The 27,156-nt window shown below is 40.7% G+C and overlaps 2 protein-coding genes across 7 annotated transcripts in view; one reads left to right on the top strand and one right to left on the bottom strand.

Annotated features, from left to right (window-relative positions):
* The window catches only part of LOC114848151 (up-regulator of cell proliferation-like), a 38,344-nt gene extending 16,069 nt beyond the window's left edge, over window positions 1-22,275 (top strand). For 3 of the 6 annotated variants that reach the window (XM_055505645.1, XM_041069101.2, XM_055505643.1), the window contains 4 exons: window positions 10,300-10,368; window positions 16,321-16,400; window positions 16,597-16,666; window positions 17,559-22,275. In XM_055505645.1, the coding sequence (XP_055361620.1) occupies window positions 16,639-16,666; window positions 17,559-21,196 (3,666 nt within the window). In that variant the 5' untranslated portion in view covers window positions 10,300-10,368; window positions 16,321-16,400; window positions 16,597-16,638 and the 3' untranslated portion in view covers window positions 21,197-22,275. The other 3 variants (XM_041069099.2, XM_029138408.3, XM_055505644.1) reach the window with 3 other exon arrangements.
* Window positions 526-6,237, bottom strand: LOC114848150 (up-regulator of cell proliferation-like). The gene is made up of 2 exons (XM_029138402.3): window positions 5,858-6,237; window positions 526-5,698 (listed from the first exon to the last, which is right to left on the bottom strand). Exons 1-2 carry the CDS (start codon window positions 5,916-5,918, stop codon window positions 957-959), a joined length of 4,803 nt encoding a protein of 1,600 aa, XP_028994235.2. The 5' UTR covers window positions 5,919-6,237; the 3' UTR covers window positions 526-956.
* Window positions 22,276-27,156: the final 4,881 nt, after the last annotated feature.

The raw sequence follows: 27,156 nt of genomic DNA, 5'->3' as shown, positions 1-27,156 counted from the left end.
TCCCGACACAGGAAATTCCTTGGTTCACACATTTTGTGGCAGGCCGCAACAACAATAAGAACAAATAAACAAAGCATCATATGAACTTATAGTTTATGTAATTTACAGAAAATAAATTACAAAGTTGAAGCTTTTTAACTTTGCAGCTAATCTTTCTCAGATTAGATCACATTGATGGCATGTCACTGAGTGAGTTAATAAAATGTTTGTTTTTTCCACGTCTCAATATTGATTAAGGATATTTAAACTAAAAGGATATTTTGCATAGTGGTTAATGCGTCATGCTCCTGTTGCCCAGGTCGCGGGTTCAATCCCCTCAGAGAGGGATTGCGTCAGGAAGGGCATCTGGTGTAAAAGCGTCAATTATGCCAATCATTTGCAGTGGCGACCCCTGATGGGATAAGCCGAAAAGAGTTAAACTAAAAATATGTGTACAAAGTTTAGTAAATACCACTAATAGAAAGCTGTTGTTATAACACAAAGTATATTAAAACATTATGCAAGAAGTAACAAAACAATTTACATTATTTTGAAATCTATCACGCTGTTTATGATCATTAAAATAAAAAAAATTATTTTCAACAAAAAACTGCCAACTGTGTATTTTAAAACCACAAAGTGTTAATTTTTACTCATCTGAACCCCTTTATGGCTGCTGGAGCTGTTATCTGTGTATATAGACACGCACCGTATAGATCAACTAAGCCTAAATGACAACTATTAATGGAAGAACAAAGGTCAGAGTAACAGGAACCAAATAGTTGGTCCTGCTCGTCGTTAAGCTACCACCATCTCCAGGTCTATGTTTGTGTTGTGTATATCTGGCACAGCTGAGCTGAGGATAAACATACTGCTCCACACAGAGGCTTAGACCAAAGAGTGGGCTGGTTTGGATTAATGAGGCCATAAATATAACAACATAAAGTATATAGTGAATCCACACTGTATTTATGTTTTTACTTGACATTGAAAGCATCCTTTAGGCCATTCAGCACTTGTTCCTCTGTGATTGTCTTCCAAGCCTCTGGGACGTCAGCTGGTTTAGCTTTGTATGCTGAAGCAAAGTCTTCGTTGTATTTTACTAGGACATATTTCCAGTAATCAGAGGCTTCAGGGGTTACGTCTGGAGGAATGTGCCAGTCTGGATAATAATCTTTGTACTCTTTGTACGGATGCCACTGATACTCAGTGTCTTGGTTTCTAAACAAAGATTGACATTGCACATCAGTTGTACACAGTGACACCCACAACTTCTGTGTTTTAAAATCTCTGTATCCACCAAGACCTTGTGGACGATGAACAGCTGTTTGATGGTGCTTATGTTCTTTGAGTCCAACCCCACAGGGAACTTTACAAAAGGGGCACTGATGACCACAACCAAACACCCGTTTAAAAAGCTCATCCTGTGGCTTGACAGGAAGTTTGTCCAGTGTCTCTTTGACATCTTTACACTTTGAAAATTCTTCCTGCAGCCGTTTGCTCAACTGATCTAAAGCGACTCTGAGGCTCTTGATAAATGAATGACTTGTGCTTTGGATCTCAAACAACGACACTTTTACAGCCTCAAATGGAATCAGCATGTCTTTGTTTAAACCTTTCATAATATTCTCTATAAGCTCTGTGATGCTCTCCTTGTTGTCTGGTAGCATTGTTCCATCTGCTCTCTTTGATGCCTGTGTTATTGCCAGTGAGACTCGATCAATTATCACCTGCAGTTTCTTCTTTCTGATTTTGCACAAAGTTTCGTTCTTTGACACTGTGTCCAGGATGTGCTGACGGATCCAGTCCTTAATGTAGATTTCATATGTAGAAATGTACTTAAGGAAACTCTGGAAGTCCCCCTTTAGCAGCAGCTCCTGCATGATGTGTTGTTGGAAAAAGCTGCGTGTGCTGAACTCTACTGATTCTGAGCTTTTTAAAACTTCATCCATAATGTCTATTCCCAGAGATCTGTTGATGAGCTCCTTAACACCAGGCTCGATACAGGACTGAACAAATACATTTGCTTTGTATTCACAGTTATCTACCTGGTCTGTTGATCTCAGTTTATATAAAGAAAGAAAATCTGTCAGGTACTGAGTCTTGAACTTCTCCAGTTGAGTTTGAGGACCATTGTCTTTCAGGAATTTCTGGTGCATTTTCAGGAATTCTTTTGAAGCGATGCCACAGATGTGAAGCTTCAGATCAAACTCAAACCTGGTTTTACATTTTCTCTTGTGTGTTTTAAGGAACTGATCTGTTTTGTCCAGAAGCTCCTTTGTAAGAGACTCATGATAATCTGAGTTTGTCTCTAAAACATCATTCAGCATCGTTCTGCAAGTTTCAGTGACTTCATCTGCAATTTTCTGCAAATCTCTTGTCATATCATTTTGAAATTTAAGGTACTTAAAAAGAGGAAAACCTTTCATATGTTCAGGTTTGACCTGAAATGGACCTTTGCCAATCTCCTTTAGGTCTCCAATGTTTAGAAAGAACTCATTGACCTTTCGATTTAGGAAACTTCCTCTCAAAACCTTGATGATGTTGTCATATATGTTCTGTTCATTCAAGCCCACCATTGTTTCAGTTACTTTAGTCCACATCTTTTCAAACTCGTCTTTCAGATCATCATCAGACAGTGAGGATCGTTGTTCATCACTAACAAATTTTTTCATCTGCTTTTCAATCACTTCTCTGTATTTCTGCAATTTCTCCTGAAGCTCTATTGAACATTTCTTCAGCTGAAGGGTTTGATCCAGTTTGTTATTGACCGAGAGCCTGACTTCTTTTGTAATACTCCCGATGCTGTTCAAAAAGTCATTTCTGTATTTCTCAATCAAATTGACATTAGCATCTTTCTTCTCGTAGTACTTGTCAAGTTTTTCTTTCATTTGTGTTTCTTCATCAGTTAATTTTTGTGAAACCTCAGTTTTCTTTAACTCAATCAAGTCCTCTAAACCTTGGACTTTAGAATGAGTGTCAGTGTTGAGGATTTCCAATTCTACAGCTTTTTGCCAGGTGAATATCTTTTTTCTCAACTCCCATTCCCACCGATTGAACTCAATGCACAGGGTGTCATAAGCATTAGCTACAAGTGAGTTTCTAAAACTGAAGAGGAAGTTTTCATATTTCACTGATTTCCAGAGACTTTTTATCCATTCTAGAAACTCTGGGATCTGGGAGGCTTGTCTCTTGCTGTCTCCTGACATTGTCTGTAAGAGATGTTTCTTCAGCTCTGCTACAGCTTCACTGTAACCTGTGTTGACTGGTGCCATAGGTGGGGTTCCGTGCCATAGACCTGGGATGTTCCAGTTGTTTTTATTTATGTCATAGTCCATCACATCAGTGAAAGCTTTGTCATCAGGCAGACCTTCCATTTCAGATGCTTCTTTAGCCATTTCATTAAGTTGATCTAAGAGCTTTTGTCTTTCACTCAAGTTTCTGTCATTGGCTGAAACTGCAGCAACGTTCTGGTGAACAAAGTGGCAAACTGGCTTTTTACCAATTTCATTCATTCTCAGGAATGCGTGAGTCGCAATTTGCAGGGTATCTTGCATTTCTGTTGACTGCTCCATTGCAACGTTAATGATAGTGACGTCACTTAGGCCGATGACAAATGTTGCCAGCTGGTTGTCGTGCTCTAGAGTCTCTTCTGGCAGACCCAGCAGAGGAGATCGTAGACCTTCTGTGTCAATGAGAACAATGAAGTCACAGTTCAGATCACTCTTCACGTCGTCTCCAACTCTGAGGAAGATCATATAAGCTCCTCTGGTGCATCTTCCGCTGCTGACAGGGAACTGCACACCAAACATGGTGTTGAGAAGCGTTGACTTCCCGGTACTCTGGACCCCCAGCACGGTCAGTACCAATAGTCTGCTCATCCCTCCAACCCTGTTGTGAAGCTCCATCAGAACGTCTGTCACCCATGTCTCTGGGATGTTGGAGGCATCTCCATCCAGCAGCTCTAGAGGATGTCCATCTAGCAGCATGTCAGCAGCTACACCAGGAAGACGACAGATTTCTTCAGAGGTTCTGTTGGTGGAGAACTCGTAGATCAGTCCCATCTCCCTCATGTAATGCTCTATTCCTAGCGAGCTGTCCAGTAACTCCTGGTATAACTCTGCTATCAGGTTTTCATCCTTTTTCTCTTTACTGCTCTCCTTCTTGATTTTACTATGTAGTTGAGAGAGTTGAGTGTCAGACTGCAAATGTGCATTAAGATGAATTTGTATCCATTTGAGAAAGAAATCCCTGTTTTCTCGTCTGTCTTCTGTTTTCTCTCTGCTTTGTTCTGTTTTTTTGTTTACTTCTAGTAAGTCCTTGGTAAAACATTTCATTGCTCTGGAAAGTTTGTATTTGCTTTGCTCATTTATGATCTTTTCTTTTTCTGCCTGTAGCTCACATTTATATTCCTCAATCCCTGTTTTGATACATTTTTTCAGTCTACATTCCTCCATTTCCAGCTGTGATAAACTTTTCCACTTGTCACCTTGCAAAGGAAGCTGTTTGTCTTTGTAGTCTTTTATTTTGTTGACCCGAATTCCATTTAAAGTTTGCTCAGCTTCTTTCTTTTGGTCATCACCTCTGGTTTCATCTACAGACAGACCAAGTTCAACAGCTTTGTCATGCATGTAATTAATGTTGACTTTGAATCCACCACTTGTCATTGATTCTGTGATAGAAGAACAAAGTTTTTCTGAAAACTCTGCAACATTTAGGTTTGATTTTCTAATTTTTACTCTGCTGTCTGGTAAATTCAGGTCTTTTTTCAGTTTCTGAAAAGAAAGTGCATCCAGTTTACTGGTGCCTTCCTTGCAATTAAAAACCAAGAAAAGTTTGGTTTGCAGATCTGCAAGGGATGTCAGAATCTTGTGTTCTTCTTCTTCAACCTTGTCCAGGAAAACAAAAACAAGAGCTGACACTTGGTAAAGGAACCTGAACTGTGGGAGTGACTCACTGATGTCTCCTCGCAGGTTGGCAAAACCAACTGGTTCAGGGAATTTGTCAAGGTTTTTGTTGCCACTCGGAAGAGACCAACAAACCTCCACCAGTCCACTGGCGAGTCTCCTGTCATGTGCTCCTCCCTTCATATCTCTGTGTACGAAGATGTTGTGGTTCTGTTGTCCACAGCTAAGAACATGGTTCAAAAGCTGGGACTTTGACAAAGTGCAGTTTTTTAGTCTAACAAAGCAATAAAATGGTAAATTTTCCAGGATTATGCTCTTTTTAACAAAGCCTTTGGATTCACACAACTCTAGTGGACGCCACTCTTTAACGATGTCTCTCAGAGCCCAGAGCATCAGGCTGCATGGACTCTGGCTGCCGTGGGGGGGCAGCAGCAGTGGCACTGAGAACTGACACATGGACATTTTAGAGGCCATTTCCTGCTGCAGGAAGCTGTCAGCACACAGAAAGAGAGCTACGATGAGATCCAGAGGGTTGATCTTATCCTCTGCAGAACCATCTATAGGGTCCCAGTCAACATCTAGAAAATCGACCATGTCTTCATCATTTTCACTGTTGTCTGGTAGCTGCACACCACCCCTGCAGTCTGCATTGATTCTAAACAGTTTCCTGAGGAAACACTGTGGGATTTTATCCAGAGAATTAACTGCTTCATCTGTTAAACTGCTTTTATGAATTTCCAGGAGTGAGTGTAGAGTAAGCTTGTTGGGATAAAAGGTGTCCAGCCCCAGTTTGGAGAGAAAGCTCACCAAAGCTGTAAAGAATAAAAATGATTGCTTTTAAAACATCAATCAGATTTCAATCAAATTACTACCAACAACTGTGTAAACACCTTACAATTACTTTGTATGTATGGATACAAAAGAAATTCAGTGGACATGACTCAACCTTCAGACTATTAATGGAACTGTACCTTCAGGATCTTGTTCATTCATTGTAGTGAAGGTCTGACTTGTTTCCACTTGTCTCCACATCTGCACTTCAGAACCTAGAAACCAAATTATTCACTGTTATTTGTTATTCACATTCATGTAAGGTAAACTCCTTTCAGCCTTTTCCTGTCAGGTGCCACAGCAAATGATTTACATGGTTGTTACTGACAACATTTTACGCTGGATGCCCTGCCTGACACAACCCCTCTATTTATCCCACTCATGACTAGCACAGAAGTCACTTGCAACTCATGTGGCTAGATATGAATCCACAACCTGGGTGTCAGCAGCACAATGCTTGTTCAGTGCACAATGACTGTAGCATTAGCTTACTTTGCTAATGTTAGCTTTTGGATTAGTTTGGCTGCAGCAAGTCTAATACTAATTCAATAGTTCTACTTAGTTTGTAGGCAATATCGGCATCACCGCTGCCAATTTCTCTTGGCTGAAGTTGTGGATTCTGCTGCTGACAGGAATGTGTGTTACAGATAATTCAGTTTTCAGTTTTGTGCTGTTTTTAAACAAACCAGTCGAAACTAGCTTCAGGATGAGAATACCAGAGGAAACAGCTGGGACAGAACAGTTGAATGAGCACTGAGTAAGTAATACAGATGTAGCCTCAAATTTTGCCTCGTTCCTGCCGAATTTGACACCCCACTGTGATGTACTTAATGCATAGCTGCCTTGTTTATGCCCCCTAAATCTTTCTTAAGAAATGACCCTTAGTTGCACATTCATGCACCAGGTGGAGCAGTGGAACACCTTCCCCAGACAGACCAAGAAGGGGGGCTGCTGACCAGTGGCTCATGAGTGTGTAATGAGTGTGTGATCAACGCTGGAAAGGGCACTAACAGTCGACTGAAATCAGCGAAAACTAACTGCTCCATCTGTACACTCAACCTTTTATTGTTTTAGCTTGCGCTGCGAAGTTTGAGTACAGTTACAAGCTGCTGCTTGTCATGTTTTGGACTATCGGGACTAGCGTTAGCTTACTTTGCTAACTTTAGCTTGTCGATCAGTTTGGCTGCTGCAACTCTAATGGTGATTTTATTCATTTTGTAGGAAATATCGGCAGGCCGCTTATCGTCACAGAGACTCTGTAAAGGGACAACCATCTTGTTTTTCCAGCCACTAACAGCAGATGAATAAACGCACTAACCACTGCGCCAAACGACCAGGTATATTTGCTAATAAAATGTAAATTATTTCATTACACAACTTGCTTTTTAGCGGTAAAATATTGCTTTAAAATGACATCAAAATATGATGAATGGCAGTACCAAAACTATCTTATATATATGTTGTATATACTATATAATATCCAAAAATACAAACATTTGTTTAAATACAATAATTATTGTACATTTGGCAACACTGTTGGTTGGCAACTGTTTAAACGTTGGTGTAAGGATTTAGATTAACATGGCCAGTACTTCATCTATTTGTATTACCTGCTTATCAAAAGTGCTGGGGCAAGCAGATGCTCCCACCCAGCATCTAGATTTTGTGGAATAATTCAACTTACTTAAACTAAATGAATGTTATTCAAATATCAACCTTTATATACAGCAAAATACATTTTCAATTAAGTTTATTTGCAATATAATGTATACTGTATATGTGAAATTAAACCTATACAATTAAGAGAAAATTGTAGCCAAGTAATTTTTGTATTTCTCAATCACATTTACATTTGTGTTTCTTTTGTAGTAGTCTTTAAGTTTCTGCGTCATTCATGTTTCTTTTATTTTACTGTATTTATTTTATTCACAAATGTATGGATTTTATTCAGTGAGTTAACTGTAGAAGTTAATTCAGAACTGCTTCAGTCACTCACACACATCATTTACTTTATAAATGTATACAGAAAATCAACTATGGGAAATTATTATAATATACTAAATAATAATAAAGTCCCATTTAACAAATACATTTAAGGTAACTATACTAAAATAGCTGGAATAATTTACAACTCACCCATGTTCAGTTGACGAGGAGACTGAGTTGTTTCATCACTCACAGTATTTATGCTACTCACAAATCGAAAGAATTCAGTGAACTGGAAAAACAAGCTTTCTACTTGCATTCTTTCACTTCTGAGTTCAAACACTAAATTGTAAGTTATTTACAAACAGACACATCAACTGTGTCTGCTTTCATTTTCATAAATGCTGTGGCACTATTTTTGGTGTGTCCAAAAGGTTAAGAATGTTTTGGCTCCAAGCCAGAAGGTAGTCAGATTCATAATCGGTAAATCTTGTGAGTTCTGACCTATAGTAGATTTTCAGTCTGGCCTGTCCAATAACTTCTACAATCTGAAAGGTTCCTTTGATAAATCTAAGATTTTATCAAATATAGTTTTCTGATTTGAACAACATAAAAACAAATGCATTAAAAAATACCAGTGCTAAAGTAAAAGAATTAGGTTCCTTTTAACTTGCCAAGAATGTGTCTAAAAAGTATTTGTACTTATAAGGGACAAAGAAAGAATCTGTCCTTGAGCAATGAAACTGGAAGAAACACACAAAAGTGACTTCTGAAAAAAAATTGTCAATAAGATGAATCACATTCTTGCTCACACACAGGTGCAACCTTTTGTGGAAACAAAAGTCTAAACAAACTAAACACAAAACCAGTCATACACACAGAGTTTGTGTTTCTATATAAAAAAAGTTAATCTTTATACTAAATACTTACACCAACGTTTAAACAGTTGCCAACCAACAGTGTTGCCAGATGTACAATGATTCCTCTCATAAAACAAAGTAACAATAAATTAATTACATTCTTTAATTAATTAAAAACAGTCTAGTGCATAAGGGGCTGGTCAGAGCCTTTACAGTGTGGCGCAAGGGGTGGGAGGGGTTATCCATAATGCATGTTAGTTTGACCAACATCCTCCTGTCCACCACCTTGTTGAGCTCAAGTGTGAAGCCAAGGCCAGACCTGGCTTTCTTAACCTTTAGAAGCCAGGAATCTAAACATCAGCCTTCCCTAGAGCCAGTCTAAAGCGTTTTATTGTCAGGCATTTGACTGATTTGATTGGCTACCAGGGATATCACAGTATGATTGGCTAGGCTCTAACGTTACGTCAAACGTCAAACCAACTCTAACCTATTGTTGAGCTCTTTAATATCTTTAATAGTTTCTGAGTTATAGCAGTTTAAGTATAGGGGGGGTTTAGAGGAATTCTCAGCTTTTCAATTAGTGTGTATTGCGTGAGCTAGAGTGTGTGATGTCACAGCTAGAGTGTGAGGACACGTCTTTTTTTGCCAGAACATTTCTATTTAACTCATCACTACGGCCAGTTTTTCACACACATAGTTTTTTCACTTGTTTGTAGTCATATGTGTCATGTGTTTGGTTAAGCCCTTGGACCTATACTTTAGTCTGTAGCTGCTTCAAAGCAATCATAAAACACACACTAGGTGCTCATTAAAGCCTTGGGATTCATAAAGTGAAGGTGCTTTTGTGATAACCATTATGGTTTTGCTGTAACAGGCCTGTTAAGCAGGGGTGTACATCAGCTTCACTATAATTGATTGAGCTGATCTGTGGAGGTTCCTGCCTTTGGAGCACTGTCTTCATGACAACGGCACAGCAGCAGTAGATCTGTGATTTATTACACAGTTATTTACACTGTTGATTCCCGATCAGCACAGGTGTAACATTTAGCTTTTTTTTTTAAAACTATCTGATCTTTTTATATAGGTATATTTAGCTATGTCACGGTGGCGTTCCAGTCTAAAGTCACGGACCCACGTGCACAGCTCGGGAAGCGTACAGGTAAGTTGGAGGAGTTCAATGCAGACGTCGTCAGGATACAGGCAATGGTCAAAAACAGAAAGGCAGCGGTACAGAGGAGGCAGGTAAAAGCGTGGTCAAAAACACAGGCAGCAGGTCGGTATCAGGTCGAGCAGGCAAAACTAAGGTTCAGGCTAGGAATTATCAACAAGGACTAAACAACGGGTAAGTAATGCAAGAGCGCTGGAACATGGTAGTAAGACTCGACGATCTGGCAGGGAACAAAAGGTAACTACTTTGATTAAATACAGAGCTTATGATTAACAGACTGACCGCAGCCAAACTGATCACGTGACCGGGAGTAAAGTGACACAAAAACATGGTAAAACAGAAACCGGAAATGATCAATTCCAGCTGTTTTCAATGTTTAAACGAACCCTAACCCCACTCTTCAACTTGAAATTCAGCTGCTTCAGCTTCTTTAGCAAATATTCTAGTCTGTTTAAACAATTGCCAGTACTCCTCAGATACATTCATCTATGCTTCCTGCTTCCTTTGTGTACATACAGCTAAATTTAAACCACCTCTTCTGATATATACAGCTCTATCTTCAATCAATTCATCAACACCTAGTGTCAGTCGGTTCTGTGAGACTAACTGAAAGCCTTCTGCATCCCAGGTCGAGTCTCTACCCATTGAGCTACCAGGCCTTCAGCTACCTCTCCTGTGAAACCAGCTCCCTGTTCAGGTTTGAGAAACAGAGACCCTCTCTACTTAAGATCAGGCCTAAAAACTTTCATTTTGATAAAGCTTATAGTTAGAGATAGTTTAGATCACTGGCAATGATTGGTAGTCACAGGAACCATCTCTTATTACAGTAGACCTAGACTGCTGGGGGTGTGGGGTGCACACCGGATCTATATGAGGTCATCAGGTGGTAGTATCATGTTCTCGGTAGCTAGGGTTGACCAGTAAAAATTCTCAGTTTAGCTCCTACTGCCGTCATTGACTTACTTGATCTACTCCCTGCACATTCTGTGTTCCCTACCCTTTGTTTCCACTTTGCAATCCATCTCCATTCAACATCACTGCTACACAGATTTTTCTTCTCATCACCATCTCTTCAGATTGCTTTCATCCTCCCACTAGTGCTTTTCCTGCAGACATGGCTGAATACTCAACTCCCCTAATATCTACAGTAATCTCAGCAGCTAAAATGTTTAAAAATGTTTTTGGCAAGTTTAGAGTAATACAGTACAGTCGTCAGTAAATACCCGACGATGGATTCGTCGGCTGCCAACTTTTTACGCATTGTTGCCTTGGACATTATTTGTCTGTTAGTGGCTTCTTGTTTCACCTGTTTAGCTAGCTGTATAGTTTGAGCCTCACTACACTGTGCAGACAGCATACCATGTGTTTATTCTACACAATAATCTGGCATCATTGTTCTACGTTTGACTAATTTTGTCCCTTTTCTCTCCAGTAGTTGTGCTTCTCCCTTTCTGTGTCCTCACCTACAGGTATAATCAGACTGAGAGTTTTGTGTCTCCAATGGGCAGGTACTAGTCCAACCATCCTGCCAGTCTTAAATTCTTGCATGTTGCTGTTGTTCTTTTATCTCTTGTGGCCACAATTAAAGACTTGCTCTATGTGGGCTTTTAATTGGATTTATTTGTGTAAGGTCCGGCCGTTTGGCACAGTGGTTAGCAGGTCGTGATCCTGTCGCCTAGGTCGCGGGCTCAGGCCCTGCCAGGTCCTGTTGTGAGTCTCCTCCCAACCTCAGAGGGCGGCACTGAGCAGCTGGTCTCCTTCCGGGAGCTTTATTAACTGGAGGACTATTTAAGTGGAGGATGGAGACACCTCCAGTTGTCATGTGTTTCATGGTTGACCTTGTGTTTGTACCTGTCTGACCTCGACCTCTGGCTTCTTGTTCCATGGTAGGTTATGTCAGGAACACACGGAGGAGGACCCAAATGCACAGCGCGGACGAGGGTTATAGTTAACAAACAGCGTTTATTAACCAACGTAGTCAGGCGATCCAGGTCATACACGAATAGTCACAGTTCTCAGGCACGAAAGGGAGCAGGCAAGATCAGGTCCGGGAAATATGCAGTAGTTCGGTACACAGATAAACACGGCAGAGGTACAGACGAGGGCTAGACAAAACTCGATGATCAGACAGTCAGGAGATTTACCACAAGGTCCAAGGCGAAGGTACACAGAAAACCGAGCAGAGAGTCCAACAGTACATCCCCAAGGACTCAATGGGACCCCAAAACCCCCTCCCATGGAGGGCGGTAGCAGGGAGTCCTCCACGACGGCCGGCGGAGTCCGGGAGGGCGGAGCCGAGGCCGGCCTCCTCCCGACGGAGATGATCCGAGGCTCCCAGGGTCGAGGCGGCTGACGACGGCAGAGACCGTGCCATTGCCGCGGCAGGAGGGGACATTCCCCAGGCGAGTGGCCGTGACGATGGCGGAGCCGAGGGGGACGGCGCCGGAGGAGGCAGCGCCACCCAAACAGCAGGAGGTCACCAGTCTGGCAGACGGGATGAGAGCCGGTGATGAGCCGGAACCAGAGGCGATGGCGGACAAGAAGCCGGAACCACTACCGGAGACGATGACAGGACCGGAGACGAAGACAGACGTGGAGACGGAGCCGGGACCAGAGACGAAGACAGACGTGGCCGGACCCGGACCACCAGGACCCGATGCAGACGTGACCGGAGCCGGACCACCAGGACCCGATGCAGACGTAACCGGAGCCGGGCCACCAGGAACCGATGCAGGCGTGGCCGGAGCCGGGCCACCAGGAGCAGAGACGAGCACGGCCGGGACCGGGCCACCAGGAGCTGAGACGAGCGCGGCCGGGACTGGGCCACTAGGAGCTGAGACGAGCGCAGCCAGGACCGGGCCACCAGGCGCTGAGACGGGTGTGATCTGTGCCAGATCACCAAGAACTGAGGCAGACGTGGTCGGACCACCAGGAGCTGAGGCAGATGTGGTCTGTGTCAGATCACCGGGGTCAACGTGGCAGACGTCGGACCACTAGGAGCTGCCTCTGCGAGTGTGGCCGGACCACCGGAGATCCAGATGGATCCTCCTCCTCCGGCAGCCCCCGGAACGGCACCCTGACGGGAACTGGAACGAACTCTACAGGGCCGACGGGAACTGGAACGACCTCGACAGGGCTGACGGGAACTGGAACGACCTCTACAGGGCCGACGGGAACTGGAACGGCGTCCTCACTGGAGTCGGCAGTGCTGCTCGCGGACTCCTCACCGGAGACGGCAGGGCTGCTCGCGGACTCCTCACTGGAGCCGGCAGGGCTGCTTGCTGCTGCCGAGCCTGACTGGACTGGACTCTAAACGTGACAAGGCTGGACTGGACTCTGAGCGGAGCACGACTGAACTGGGGCTGGAGCCTGAACAGGGCACGACTGAACTGGGGCTGGAGCCTGAACGGGGCACGACTGAACTGGGACTGGAGCCTGAACGGAGCACGGCTGTGCTGTACTGTGAACTGATTACTAATGAATTGCAGATGTGGATAATAACCGGTGGAAACGGGGACAGCTGTGACATACGGTAAACAGGAAGTGAAGCTAGAACAGAAACAGAAACCGGGGGTACTACCAAAATAAAACAGGAAATGGAAACTGGAACCAAAACATGATGACATGGCTAACAAATAAAAGTCCTTACAAAATAAAAGCAGAACTGGAACCGGATCGTGATAGGTTACGTGTGAGTTAGGTTGTGTGCAGCTCCGTTATTTTCATTTGTTACATTAGAGCTTTTGCAGATAGGCAAAGAGCCCAGTTCTGTGGTGTTTGAAGTTTTGTTTGCTCACAGTTATATTTGACCTGCTCAGGGCAGTGACTTTCAGTTTCCTTATTCTGTTTTTGTAGCTACTCCTGCTCGGCAGTGTATTTCTGTTTAGTTTGTCTGGTCCTGCTTGGCAGTGCATCTCAGTTTAGTTTATTTAGTTAATAAGTGCCAATTAGTATCTGCCCATCCTCGCCTGTGACTGCATTTGGGTTCCGTTCTGTCTGGTCTTGGGGTGCCGTAACAGGTCCGGCATAAGAACTTTATCAATCATGTTAATCATTCATTGCTGCAACCCCTGACGGGATAAGCCGAAAGGAGTTTTTTTATTTATGTAGTCTAGTGGAAAAGACCATGATATGGGATTCCATCACACCACTAGAGGGAGTACCTTAAACCCATATGCTCTAATTAGGTGCCTAGAGGAGGTTCGCTCTTTTCAACTGGCATGGGCACAGAGTGCGGAGACTAGTAGAGTAGGTAACATTTGAATGACAGGCAAAATAGTGGAACAGGCATATACTGACATGATATGCCACTATATCATTTCAATAGCATACTGTAAAACTATGTTTGGTGTTGTCTTAGAGCTATAGTTGTTAACTTCTGGATGGTTTCAGGCAAAGAAAATGGGTGGTTTTGGCTCGTGTATACCAGCATTAACTACACAATGGCTTTGCAGTTGGGAGGATCCATGTCAGGTGGTTGTTATTAAGTTGTTACAGTTTTAAGATTGCAATGTGAAGTTGTGATGTATAAATATGTTCAGTACTTCGGTCAGTCGTCTGTCTTATACAACGTGCTTAACAAGAACTACAGTAACATGTGCTTTGTGTAACCGTGGTAATGGGCAGTGTGAGTAAGATTTTCAGTTCTTAATATGTTTATGTTACTGGTGATTCCTAAGATATGAACAAGCCATAATGTGACATTTTATTATTATTTTATTTTTATTATTATTTTAATATGCCCCTTTATTCAGGTAATTTAGGGTATAAGATATATACCCTTGTATGCACTCCAACGTTTTTATTTTGTTTGTCACTGTTGCTCCAATGATTGCTATAGAAAACAAAATTGAAATGAACTACATGCTTTCAAATGCAAAACCAGCCACACTGGTTAAAACTGAGAGAAATTCCAGTAACCTGTTATTCTAGAAACTGCTTTCGATTAGTTTTTTAACCATACCACAAGCAGCTTAAAACCACCTGTTTCTGGCATTTCTGTAAATGAAGCAAATGAAACCTACCTGACCTCAGCTGACGAGGGGACTGAGTTGTTTAATCAGTACCAGTAAACTCATGAAATCAAAAAAGCTCTGTTATAAACCCTGGGTGTTTAGACACAAACTAGTACTGCTCCTAGGTCCGTGTAACTTTCGTTCAATTGATTTTTCATTTGAAATCAAAAATCGAAAAATGAAAAAATGAGTCGTTTTTCATTGTTTCAATTTTAAGGTGGTAATGAAAAAAGGAAAAATGCTTTTTCTGACGTTTCATTCGTTTCAACGAGTGTGGAAGCTCAGAGATGTTTGGACTTCATGGGGAAATGTGTTGCATTTTCTGAGTTAACCGAAGCCAAGCTTACTTCATTATCCAGACAATTCTCAGGATGATCAGCATGTTCAAGAGACTTAAGAGAATAAACTGACACACACTGAAGATTTGACCGTAGAAGTTGCTAATAGCAATAAGCTCAGATCAACTTCTGACTCTCATGATTCAGTAAAGCGTAAAAACAAAAACCATTTCAGCTTTTAAAATTCGACATTTTGATCTGTGAATAAAACGAAATGTCAGAAAAAGTAGCTTTATTTGTTCTTTTATTATCACATTAAAAATAAAATAATTATTATTTTTACCTTGAAATTAATATTAATTTCAAGGTAAACCATAGTACAGCAGTTGTTTAGTTATGAATGTGTCAGCCAAGGTACATCCCTATTTATATATTTTGCACCGATTGTTGTGTGCTTGCTTCCCTCACCCCTCTCTCTTCCCTCAGTCCTCTCTCAAACCACTCTTCTTGTTCCAGAATGTGACCATGGTTGTTGTCAAACGAGTGGCCCTTGTCATGTATCCGCATCTGAATGAAAATAAACATGCAAAAGGGGACATAAACAAATTAAAAAGCCTGGTCTAACACCCTGTAACATTGTACAATAAATGGACAAACTAAGACCACAACAGGTGAAACTAATTACAATAACCGATTAAGATTTTATTATGTACCATCAGAACAGGTAATCAGGAAGTGACATGAATAGAAAAACAAATAAAGATGTCACTGACCAAAACATCCCCTCGTGGCGCGAAGGGTCACAGACTTGGTGCAGTCAGTAAAACTTGACTTGGCTTCTTGCATTCTTTCACTTTTGAGTTTGTTCAAACAATTGTAAATTAATAATGTAAGTGTAAGTGTTAGTTAACTGCTTTTATTTTTATGAATGCTATCACACATTTTATTTTTACATTTTTTATTTATTATTCATTGTTACTTTTTACTCACTGCTGGTTGGATGTTGACAACACCACAAACAGCTTACAGTAAATGTATATGCACCTTGCATTGCTGCTGTTCCATTTCCTTCTACCTTTCTTCTCTCCATCAGGTCTGTCAGCTTTCTCCATCAGCTAGTCAAAGTGCCAGCATTCAGATTGTCTGATTTACATTGTTTTGTCCAGATACTCCCTGTCCCCTCAATTTATTTTGACAGGTTTAAAATGTGCCTGCTAGTGTGATGCACTCGTGTTTCTTTTGTATTTATGAATAAGTGTGGTTTGGTTAGCAATTTAGACGAGTCTGAATTTTCTATTAGTATCAGCACAGTTAAAGTTAAAGAACAACCTAAGTGATATAAACCTGTTGTTCCAGGATCTGAATGCTTTCGATTTCTGAGCAGCATAAATTCCACCACTGACAGACAGCATCAGTCCCCTGTTGACTAATGCCAGGTAAGCTTTAAAGAAACTTTATAGGTTGTTTTTTCTTATCCATAAATGTTGCAGTTATTCAAATTATTATTGTTATTATTTGCTTTTTTGCTTATAATTGCATCTAACCAGTGGCAAATTAAGATGCTTTATGCTTCAATAGTCCAATCTTTAATTCTGTAAAGTGGTTCAAATATTCAGTTACTGTTTCCTTTAGGTCTAGAAGCACAAGGAGCAAATTGAAATCAGCACTTCTACAATGAACACAGGGAGACAGAAGCTTTCAGGTCAGTACCATTGAAGACATTAAATCAATAATGTTACAGGAGGATGAGGCTAGGGCCATTCTGGTCTCAGAGAACCACTGCAGTACCTGTTCTCCAATCATCTGATTAGGTTGATCAGCTGTATTTTTCAAAGCAAAGATGGTAGATACTAAGTGATTGACTCAAAACATCTGACATCAACATAATCAGCTGTGGGTGGAGCTGTTGGAAAAACAAGCACAGCAGCAGCCTCATTCTTAAAGAGCTACCCCTGTACATAACCAAGATAAGGGATTACAGCTAAAAGATTATCCTGGTATAATTTATCTTTGACCTGGTTGCATTGTTGTGATTATCCACTTATCCTATTTTTATTTATTTTAATACCCAGCTCCATAGTGAGTTTCTCTGGTGTAGTCTGATGATGTGGACTGTATAAACGTATTCCTGCTATATTCCTAACAGAATAAGCCAAGATGTTTCACATTCTACATCTGTGAAAAACAGAAAATATATAAGAATATAAAAAAACAAAAACCATGATTACATACTAGTTTAAAAGGTCAGCAGTCACCCACCTTTTTTGCACTATCGACCACAATATTTTCACAGACCTGTCTTTTATTTTTGTGTGGCAGATAAATACAACAAAATCAAATGATACTTCTGGCATAAAAACTGTTTTTTTTATAAATATAATAATAAACGAGATGTTATGATCATTCAAAATGGCTGGTCAAGCCTGCAAGAGTTCCTAAACCCAAGTCAGAAGTGAAAACCAGATCTGAGACAATAAAAGTCCTCTTCTCCACAACATTCAGGAGGAGAGTCAGCACCAACAATCAAAAATCTTGATTACGTCATAAAGACATAAAGTAAACAATCACTTTTTTGTTATTGTTCTCTTTTATAGACCCAGAAAAATTCCTCTCCAGTCTTGGACTAAAGACGTTTTTTAGCAAGAAGCTAACGCTTCATTCGCTGTTGGAAATCAACAAAGGCAGTGTACACGAAGAAGAGGTTGACTCACTGGACAAAATACCACAACACTTTCTCAGGAAACTGTTTAAATTGAGTGCTGAGTGCAGGAGCTGTGTACAGTTAACAAACAACAATCACAATGAAGTACTTAATGATCTAAATAGCACAGATATCCTTATTACAGATGACTCCACAGACAGTGCAATAAATCCTCTGGATCTCATTGTAGCTCTCTTCCTGTGTGCTGACAGCTTCCTGCAGCAGGAAATGGCCTCTAAGATGTCCATGTGTCAGTTCTCAGTGCCGCTGCTGCTGCCCCCCCACGACAGCCACAGTGCATGCAGCCTGATGCTCTGGGCTCTGAGAGACATTGTCAGAGAGTGGCGTCCACACACACTGTCTGAGTCTAGAGGGTTTGTTCAGGGAAGCCTTGTACAAGCAAAGTTACCGTTCTGCTCTTTTGTCCGGCTAAGAAACTGTAGCTTGTCAAAATCTCAGCTCCTAAATCAAGTTCTCAGTTTTGGCCAATACAACAACAACATCTTCATGCACAGGGACATGAAAGGAGGAACAAATCACAGAACAATAGCCAATGGACTGGTAGAGGTTTGCTGGTTCCTTCCAAGTGGAACCAAAAATCTGGACATCTTTCCAGAACCAGTTGCGTTTGCTAACATGAGAGGAGACGTGGGTGAATCACTTAACCAGTTTAGATTTCTGTTAGAAGTGTCAACTGCCACCTTTGTTTTCCTGGATAAGGTGGAAGAAGATGAGCACAAGGTTCTGACTTCACTTCAGAATATGAAATCCAAACTCTTCTTGATTGTTAATCGCAGCAAAGGGACCACGAAACAGGACATTATGTCTGTCAAGATGATGATCAAAGAGATGGAATTACCAAACAGTAGGTTAAAAGCCAAAGACCCAAAAGAGAATATAGCAGAGTTTTCAGAGAAACTTTGTGTATTTATCAGAAGATCTCTGACCAATAAAGTAAACACAGTTAGCATAGAAAACATGCAGGACAAAGCTCGTAGACATGGTCTATCTGTGGATGAAAAGAGAAGTAAAAAACAAAACAAAGCAGCTGAGATGATTGTGAGAGAGGTTCCAGTGCAGAGAATACCAAACTACAAGAAAGACCAGCTTCCTTTACAAGGAGCTAAATGGAAAACATTATCACAATTAGAAATGGAGGAATGCAGGCTGAAGAAACCTGGTAACCTGGAACTGGAGGAATATAAAACTCTGTTACAAAGTCAGAAACTACAGATTAAGGAGGATCTTGGCAAACACAAGCAACAGGATGCAATGAAAGAGTTTATAAAACATGTCTCTACGACAGATCCAGAGAAGAGAGATTTTTTCCTAAAATGGATGAAGATTCATCTTAATGCACATGTGCAGTCTGACACTCAACTCTCTCTACTACATAGAAAAATCAAGGAGCAGAGCAGCAAAGAGAAGAAGGATGAAAATCTGCTAGCAGAGTTATACCAGGAATTACTGGACAGCTCGTTAGGAATAGAGCATTACATGAGGGAGATGGGACTGATCTACGAGTTCTCCACCAACAGAACCTCTGAAGAAATCTGTCGTCTTCCTGGTGTAGCTGCTGACATGCTGCTAGATGGACATCCTCTAGAGCTGCTGGATGGTGATGCCTCCAACATCCCAGAGACATGGGTGACAGACGTTCTGATGGAGCTTCACAACAGGGTTGGAGGGATGAGCAGACTGTTGGTACTGACCGTGCTGGGGGTCCAGAGTACCGGGAAGTCAACGCTTCTCAACACCATGTTTGGTGTGCAGTTCCCTGTCAGTAGCGGAAGATGCACCAGAGGAGCTTATATGATCTTCCTCAGGATTGGAGACGACGTGAAGAGTGATCTGAACTGTGACTTCATTGTTCTCATTGACACAGAAGGTCTACGATCTCCCCTGATGGCTCACAGAGAAGACAGTTTTGAACACGACAACCAGTTGGCAACGTTTGTCATCGGCCTAAGTGACGTCACCATCATTAACATAGCGATGGAGAACTTAGCAGAAATGAAAGATATCCTGCATATTGCTACTCACGCATTCCTGAGAATGAAGATCATGGGTAAAAAGCCAGTTTGCCACTTTGTTCACCAGAATGTTGCTGGAGTTTCAGCTCATGCAAAGACTGTGACTGAAAGAAAACAACTCTTAGACCAACTTAATGAAATTGCACAAGTTGCAGCAGAAATGGAAAATCTGCCTGATATCAAAGCTTTCACTGACGTGCTGGACTATGACGTAAATAAAAACAACTGGAACATCCCAGGTCTATGGCACGGAACCCCACCTATGGCACCAGTCAATACAGGTTACAGCGAAGCTGTAGCAGAGCTGAAGAAACATCTGTTACAGACACTGTCCTGTTACAAAGACAGAGCCATCTCTCAGATCCCAGAGTTTGTACTTTGGACAAAAAGTCTCTGGAAATCAGTGAAATATGAAAACTTCCTCTTTAATTTCAGAAACACTCTGGTAGCTCATGCCTATGACAAAATCTGCCAGGAGTTCCATCAGTGGGAGTGGGAATTCAGAAGAAAAATATATTACTCACAAAAAACAGCACAATTGAAAATCCTCAATGCTAAAGCAGAATTCAACCTACAACATTTAAAAGACTTGGTTGAGACAAAGAAATCTGAGGTTTCTGAAAAAATAACAGTCCAAGAAAAAATAATGAAGCAGAAGCTTCAAGACTATTACAGAAGTAAAAACATACACATAGATTTGATCAGGGAATACAAGATTCATTTCTATAACTTAATCAAAAGTATTGCCAAAGAAATCAGGCTTTTGCACAGTAACAACCTGGATGAAGCTCTTGAGTTGAAGAAATGTTCAAAAGAATTTCAGGAGAAAATGGAGAAATACAGAGAAGTGATTAAAGAACAGGCAAACAAACTTGTGAGAGAGCAACCCTCACTGTCTGATGATCAGCTAAAAGAAGAGTTTGAAAAGATGTGGACTAAAGAAACTGAAAAGATGATGGAGATGATGAGATTGAAAGAACAGAACATATGTGAGAACATCATCAAGGTGTTTAAAGGTAGTTTTGTCAATCGGAAAGTTGAATCATTCTGTGAGAACATTGGAAACCTAAAGGAACAAGGGAAGGATGAATTTCATGTCAGCACCGAGCATGAAGGACATACAAATTGTTTAAGTTCTGTCTTTTGTTTAAGAGACAGTTCTTTGCAGAGAACAGCAAATGACGTGATTAAGTCTGCTGAACAGATGCTGGATGATATAGCAAAGACAAACACTGATTATCATGAGTCTTTAACAAAGGATCTTCTAGACAAAGTAGATGAATCCTTGAAAAACTGCAAAAAGCGATACAGCATCGAGTTTGAATTTGATCTAAAGCTTCACATTTGTGGCATCGCCTCCAGAAAATTCATGGACATGCATCGAAAATACTTGTCAGATAATATCCCTCAAAATCTGCTGAAGAAGTTCAAGAGGCAGTACCTCACAGATTTTCATTATTTGTACAAACTAAGATCAACGGACAAGAGAGATTATTGAAAAAACAAAGGTGATCCTGTCTACTTCTGAGTCTGTGCAAAAGTAGTTTAGAGCAACAGCACAAAACACTACAGCATTTTAAAACTGAAACTGTGAAATTAAAGGCAATAACATAAGGGATTTCACTCTGATACCAGGTAACAAGAGAGGGTTCCATACAGTAAGTCCATATAGCAAATACACGATCAAAGGTATTTTATCCTAATTTTTTAGATTGATCACTTGCCCTAATGTTTAAATAAAACTGTGCAACCTTGGAATAATCTCCATTTAAAGCACTGGATGACCGTCAAATGTTGTTTAGTTGTGGACATCCTGTCCAGTTTGTAAGGTTGCCATGAAACTGTTCCTTGACCAGAACAGAACAGCAGTCTGTAAAGACAGACAGTCAAAGATGAGCCTCAGCCTCTATCACATTTAAAAACATGTTTACTGTACACAATCCCATTATAACATGAATGTAGTATTTTATTCTAAAATGTAATTTTGATGTAGATTAGTTTAAACTTATATATTTAATTTAAAATAAAATTTTTTTATCTTTTATTTTTCATAATTTATATTTATATTTTGGTTAGTGTTGAATAATGATTTTGGTGTAGGATCATCGTGTTGATGCTTGTGATGTAATGTGAAATATTTTCTATGTAGATGAAAATAATACACTTATTATTGGATTATTGCAAAAACTGCAAGCTACTATGAATTTCCTATATTCCTGTGCTTAACAAGAAAAAAGTTTGATATGCTCACTTAATTAAATTTTTTTTTTTAATGTTTCTATTTATTTTAAAACGTGATGAATTTTTCCAATGTAATGTGGGATACTTTACTTTAAATAAAGTAAGTAAAATAGTAATAAAGTAGAAGCTCCTTCAGGGAAAAAAAAGTTTGCTGCTTGCTCAGATGCAGATCAGCTGCTTGGCGCCCAGTAGAAACAGATATTACATAGCTATTCTTCCACTGTTGAGATTTCAGTTGTACATTTTATTTTGACCAGCTATGCTTATCTTGTTAGTGTACCTCATGTTAATTTGTATATATTTTGTCTGGTTTGTTGCAATAAATATTCTGCTGGGCAAGGAATACCCCCGTGTCCCTGTGTTTGTTTGTGTTCTCTGTAACTCAGCCAACCTTTCACAAAGTGTCAGAAGTTAAGCCATGGAGAATGGAGGATAATACCACCTCAGGTACTTTAGAGGAGGGGGCCCAGCGAGGAAACAGCCTCAATGTTCCTTCAGAGGCCAGTCTACTGTAGCAATACTGGACAGAATGATTGAGCACTTTATTCAGATACATAGAATATCAGATCACCCAACTCCAGTTGGATTTAGAAGCCACAAGGAAACTTCCAATCACATTATAACCACATTTAGCATTATTTGAAAGGCTAGTGGGAGTATACAGTATACAGTAACTGGCCTAGGCAAAAATGGGCTGTTTGACTGATTCTACTGTTTAATGGAAAGGCTAGAAATGCTTTGTAGCTAAGAATGAACTAAAACCATGTTTGATTTTCTGAAATCAGTCGTGCTACAGTATGAAACTATGAACACAGATATGGTTTTGCTCTATTAAAAATTGCACTGAGACTCCTGAAATGAGGTGGTCTCAATCTGCATCACCTACAGTAACAAACTGTGGTGCGGTCCTTCTGGTAAGAACACATACTAAACCAAAAGGGCACCAAAGGCTGCAAATCACTTGATTTGAGGGTTTTGGATTATGTGTAGATTTTAATTTCTGTGATTTGTAGACACAAAAAAGTTGCAGAATGAATCATGGGCAAACAGGGATAGATACAGTATGTGCCTTCGGCAACTCCCATGTATCAATATGTTGTTTTTCAGTCATGCCTCATTTTTAAACTGTAGGATTTGCTTGAAGTGGTAAATGCAAGCAAGCTAATAAAACCAGTTTAGGTTGACCTCTATCATAAAACTGTCTCTCTCTTGTCACAGAAATGTGTACAACACAGGAGTTCTTCCCATATTTACCTTTTTGTTTCCATGGCAGACACAACTGACTATTAAACAGAGAGAATGTTCTTGCGTAGTTTTAAGCTTTGTGTTTTGGTATGCTTGCATTTTTGCTTTTTGTGCATTTTTGTGTGAAACGGAATCGAACCAAGGACAAATTTCTGCAAGTTTACAGTACAAACAAATCAGCTGATTCTTACCAAAGCAAACAAATTAAGGTGTGAAAGCACCCTAAGATACAGTTTAACAGTGTTGATTGGTCATTAAAACCAGATCACTTTAATGCCAATGTAATCAAATACAGTTTTCTGCTAGACTAGTTATTAGAACATATGCAGTACTACAAACAGCCTACAAAAAACCTGCTATAAAACAAAATGCCGGTTCCAAATTGAAAGAATTCAACTTCTTGTAACTGTGTCAAGAATGTGTCTAAAAGGCATTTTTACTACCTGACAAAATAATCTTTGTCACCTAGAATGAGGAAGCAAAGTACAACTGTGACTTCTGAGAAAAAAACTGTCAAGATGAATCACATTCTTGCACGCATGCAGAATGTTTTCAGGTACTGTATTTACAGTTTGTTATTACAGTACATGCAATAGGTATTTTTGTTTTACTGTACAAATCATTGTCAGTTACATACTAAAAGATAAAACTGTTAGTATAGCAGCATACCTTTTAATTAAGTACCATAATTAAACATATACAGTCTGCTGGTTGTAAAAACAAGAACAAAAGTTATTCCATAAAGCAGTATGAGGCTAACATACCAATACAAAGCATGCAAGCCCATAAATATCCTACTGTACATGCTAATTTGATTCAGCAGAATGCAGAATGATCATGACTGGAAGTCAACTAAGGCAAAGGGCTGTTGGCTCAGTCATCCGAAACACACAACCCAACGTGATTGACAGATCAAATGTTCGGTTAAAACAACAAACACGGTTTTCCATCCATCGCTAACAATTTTCCGTTCCTGGTCATTCCTTGAGTTGTGACGCCACAACCCTAAAAGCAGAAGCACAGAGATAAGCCACCACCAGCAGGAACCCTTCTTCGGTCCTCCCTCCGACCGCCCTGATCGGTCTTCTTGCTCGGCTGTTTATGGGCCATCTTGCAATGTCATTCCACTCACCTGTGCCTTTCCCTCTACAAATGCTCATACTTTACCTCATTCAGTCGGCCCTCGCTAGTCTGTCAATGTTACCAGGCAAGCCTCATCGACTGTCGCCCCTTTATATCCACCAGTGGGAGCTGCTGACCATAACATCATCTCTCTACTTCCGTTGTACAGACAACAACTAAGGCAACACAGTCCACACTCTCACAGCACCCAACAGGGGTCGTAGGATGCCATCGCCCGCCTCCAAGAATCACTGGCCTGCATTGATTGGGACATCTTCGAGGGTGACTTGGATGAAAAAACCTCCGCTATCACTGATTACATTAACGTCTGTATCAGTACATGTATTCCAGCAAAAACAATAAGGACATTCTCAAATTCCAAACAATGGATCATTCCTCAGGTAAAACAGTCCCTTAAAGAAAAGCACAAAGCTTACAGAGAAAAGAATTGGATCAATCTGAAACTGCCAACAGAAGATTAAAAAACTCAAGAAGACCGAAAGACTCAGAAGATTCAAAACTACAATATAAGGAGAGACTGGAACATGATTCTCTAATATGAACACAAAACAAGCATTCCAGAGAGTACAAACATTAGTGAGATGTGAGTCCAAAGCCAACACCTATGAATAAACAGATTCAGCACTATTGGTGAGGAAACTCAATACATTTTATGCTCGCTATGACAATGTGGATTTCTCAAGTGAAAGTGAGAAGCTGCTGGGGGCCCTTCCTCCACCGGATCCTGATGAATTACCTCCCTTCATCGTGGATGATGTTAGGTGTCTGCTCAGCAGGTGTAAGCAAGGCAAGGCCCCTGGCCCGGATGACATCACAGCGAAGGGACTAAACTGTGCCCAAGAGCTCTCCCCTATTCTCCACTCACTTTTTTGTGAGGCTTATGTCACTGCCACCATCCCCCTGGTCTGGAAGATGGCCACCATAATTCCTGTCCCCAAGAGGCCACGGCCCACTGAACCAAACCCTCAATGTTCCCACCCGGCTTATTCACCTCCAACCACTGTATACCAATGACAGCCTCAGTCCCTCACCAAGCATAAAGTATTTCAAATATTCCAATGATACCGCAATTGTTGCCCTACTCAAGAACAATAACTCCACTACGGACTATCACACAACAATAGCACTTTTCACTAAGTGGTGTGAAGGCAATTTCATGATCCTACATGTTCTAAATACAAAAGAGCTCATACTTAATCCCCTTTTACCACAGCAACCTATTGTCATAAATAATCAATCAATTAAACAGTGAAGGATTTTAAATACTTAGGAGTAACAATAGATAATTCACTCACGTTTGATCAGCATGTCACTGACATTGAGATAAGAAGCCATCAAAGACTGTACATCATTCGTAAACTTAAACAACTTCATGTTGCTCCCCATCTGCTACTGTTACTCTATCAAATTATTATTCAGCCAATTCTGATGTACTGCGCTAGCTGTTTTCTTTATCATACTCCGTGAAAAATTGGAACAAACTCGCAAAAGTAATTGCAGCAAAAATTGCAGCAAAAATAATCGGTCTCCCCATACACAACCTGGAGGAACTAAATAATAATGCCATTAAATGCTTTGCATTATCAATAGAACGGGTCCCACACACCCACTCAATGAAGATCTAGCTCTGCTTCCCTCAGGCTGTAGATATAAGGTTCTGAGGTACAGGAGAGCCTGCTTTGGACAAAGTCTAATCCCCTCTACTATCACCATACTAAACCACAGACCCAGATGAACCATGTTTGACTGTAATCATGTCTATTGTTCTTTACCGTTATCATTGTCAGACTGTTAAGTTCATTACTGTTATTGTGTTGTCTCGTCTGTACCATTGGCATATACTGTAAGTGCAGTGTTTTTTGAACAAGAATTTCGTCTTTGGGGACAATAAAGTATAAGGTAAGTATGAAGTACAGCACATCTCGTCTCATACAGTAAATGTTCTGGACTACTCTGACATATATCTATGTCATATGCCTTCACTACATCCACAAAGACACAATGCAGCTCCTTCTGACCATCTCTGTACTTTTCCATCAACATTCTCAAAGCAAAAATTAAATCAGTGTTGCTCTTACAGGGCATGAAACTGTACTGCTGCTCATGAATCTCAACCTTCTTACTAAGCCTGGCTTCCACTACTCTTTCCCACAGCTTAATTGTGTGGCTCATCAACTTTATTCCTCTGTAGTTGCCTCAGTTCTGCATGCCCCCCATTGTTCTTGGTGATCGGCACCAGAACACTTCTCCTCCATTCCGCAGGCATCTTCTCACTCTCTAGAATCCTGTTGAACAAGCCGAGTTAGAAACTCCACTGCTGTCTGTCCTAGACACTTCCATACCTCCACAGGTACGTCATCAGGACCAACAGGCTTTCTACTCTTCATCCTTTTCAGAGCCTTCCCCACCTCATTCCTTCTAATCTCTGCTATTACCTGCTCCACAACATCCAGATCTTCCTCCCTTCTTTCCCTGTCATTCTGCTCAAAATCCTCCTTCCGTCTTCTCTGCACACTCTCCTGGGTTGTTAGCACCTTTCCTGTCTTTCATCACCCTTATCTGTTGCACATCCTTCCCATCTCTATCTCTCTGTCTGGCTAGCCTGTACAAGTCCTTCTGTCCTCCCTTTATGTCTAACCTGTCATACAGCTCATTGTAAGTTTTCTTCTTGGCCTTTGCCACCTCCCTCTTAACTCTGCTCTGAGCTTCCTTGTACTCCTGTCTTCTTTGCTCAGTCCTTTCTACATCCCACTTCGTTTTAGCCAACCCCTTCCTCTGGATGCTATCATCTATACTTCCTCATTTCACCAAATGTCTTTATGTTCTTTT

This window comes from Betta splendens, chromosome 22 (assembly GCF_900634795.4).
Source record: "Betta splendens chromosome 22, fBetSpl5.4, whole genome shotgun sequence".
Lineage (NCBI taxonomy): Eukaryota > Metazoa > Chordata > Actinopteri > Anabantiformes > Osphronemidae > Betta > Betta splendens.
This window is presented reverse-complemented; position numbering and strand designations above follow the sequence as displayed.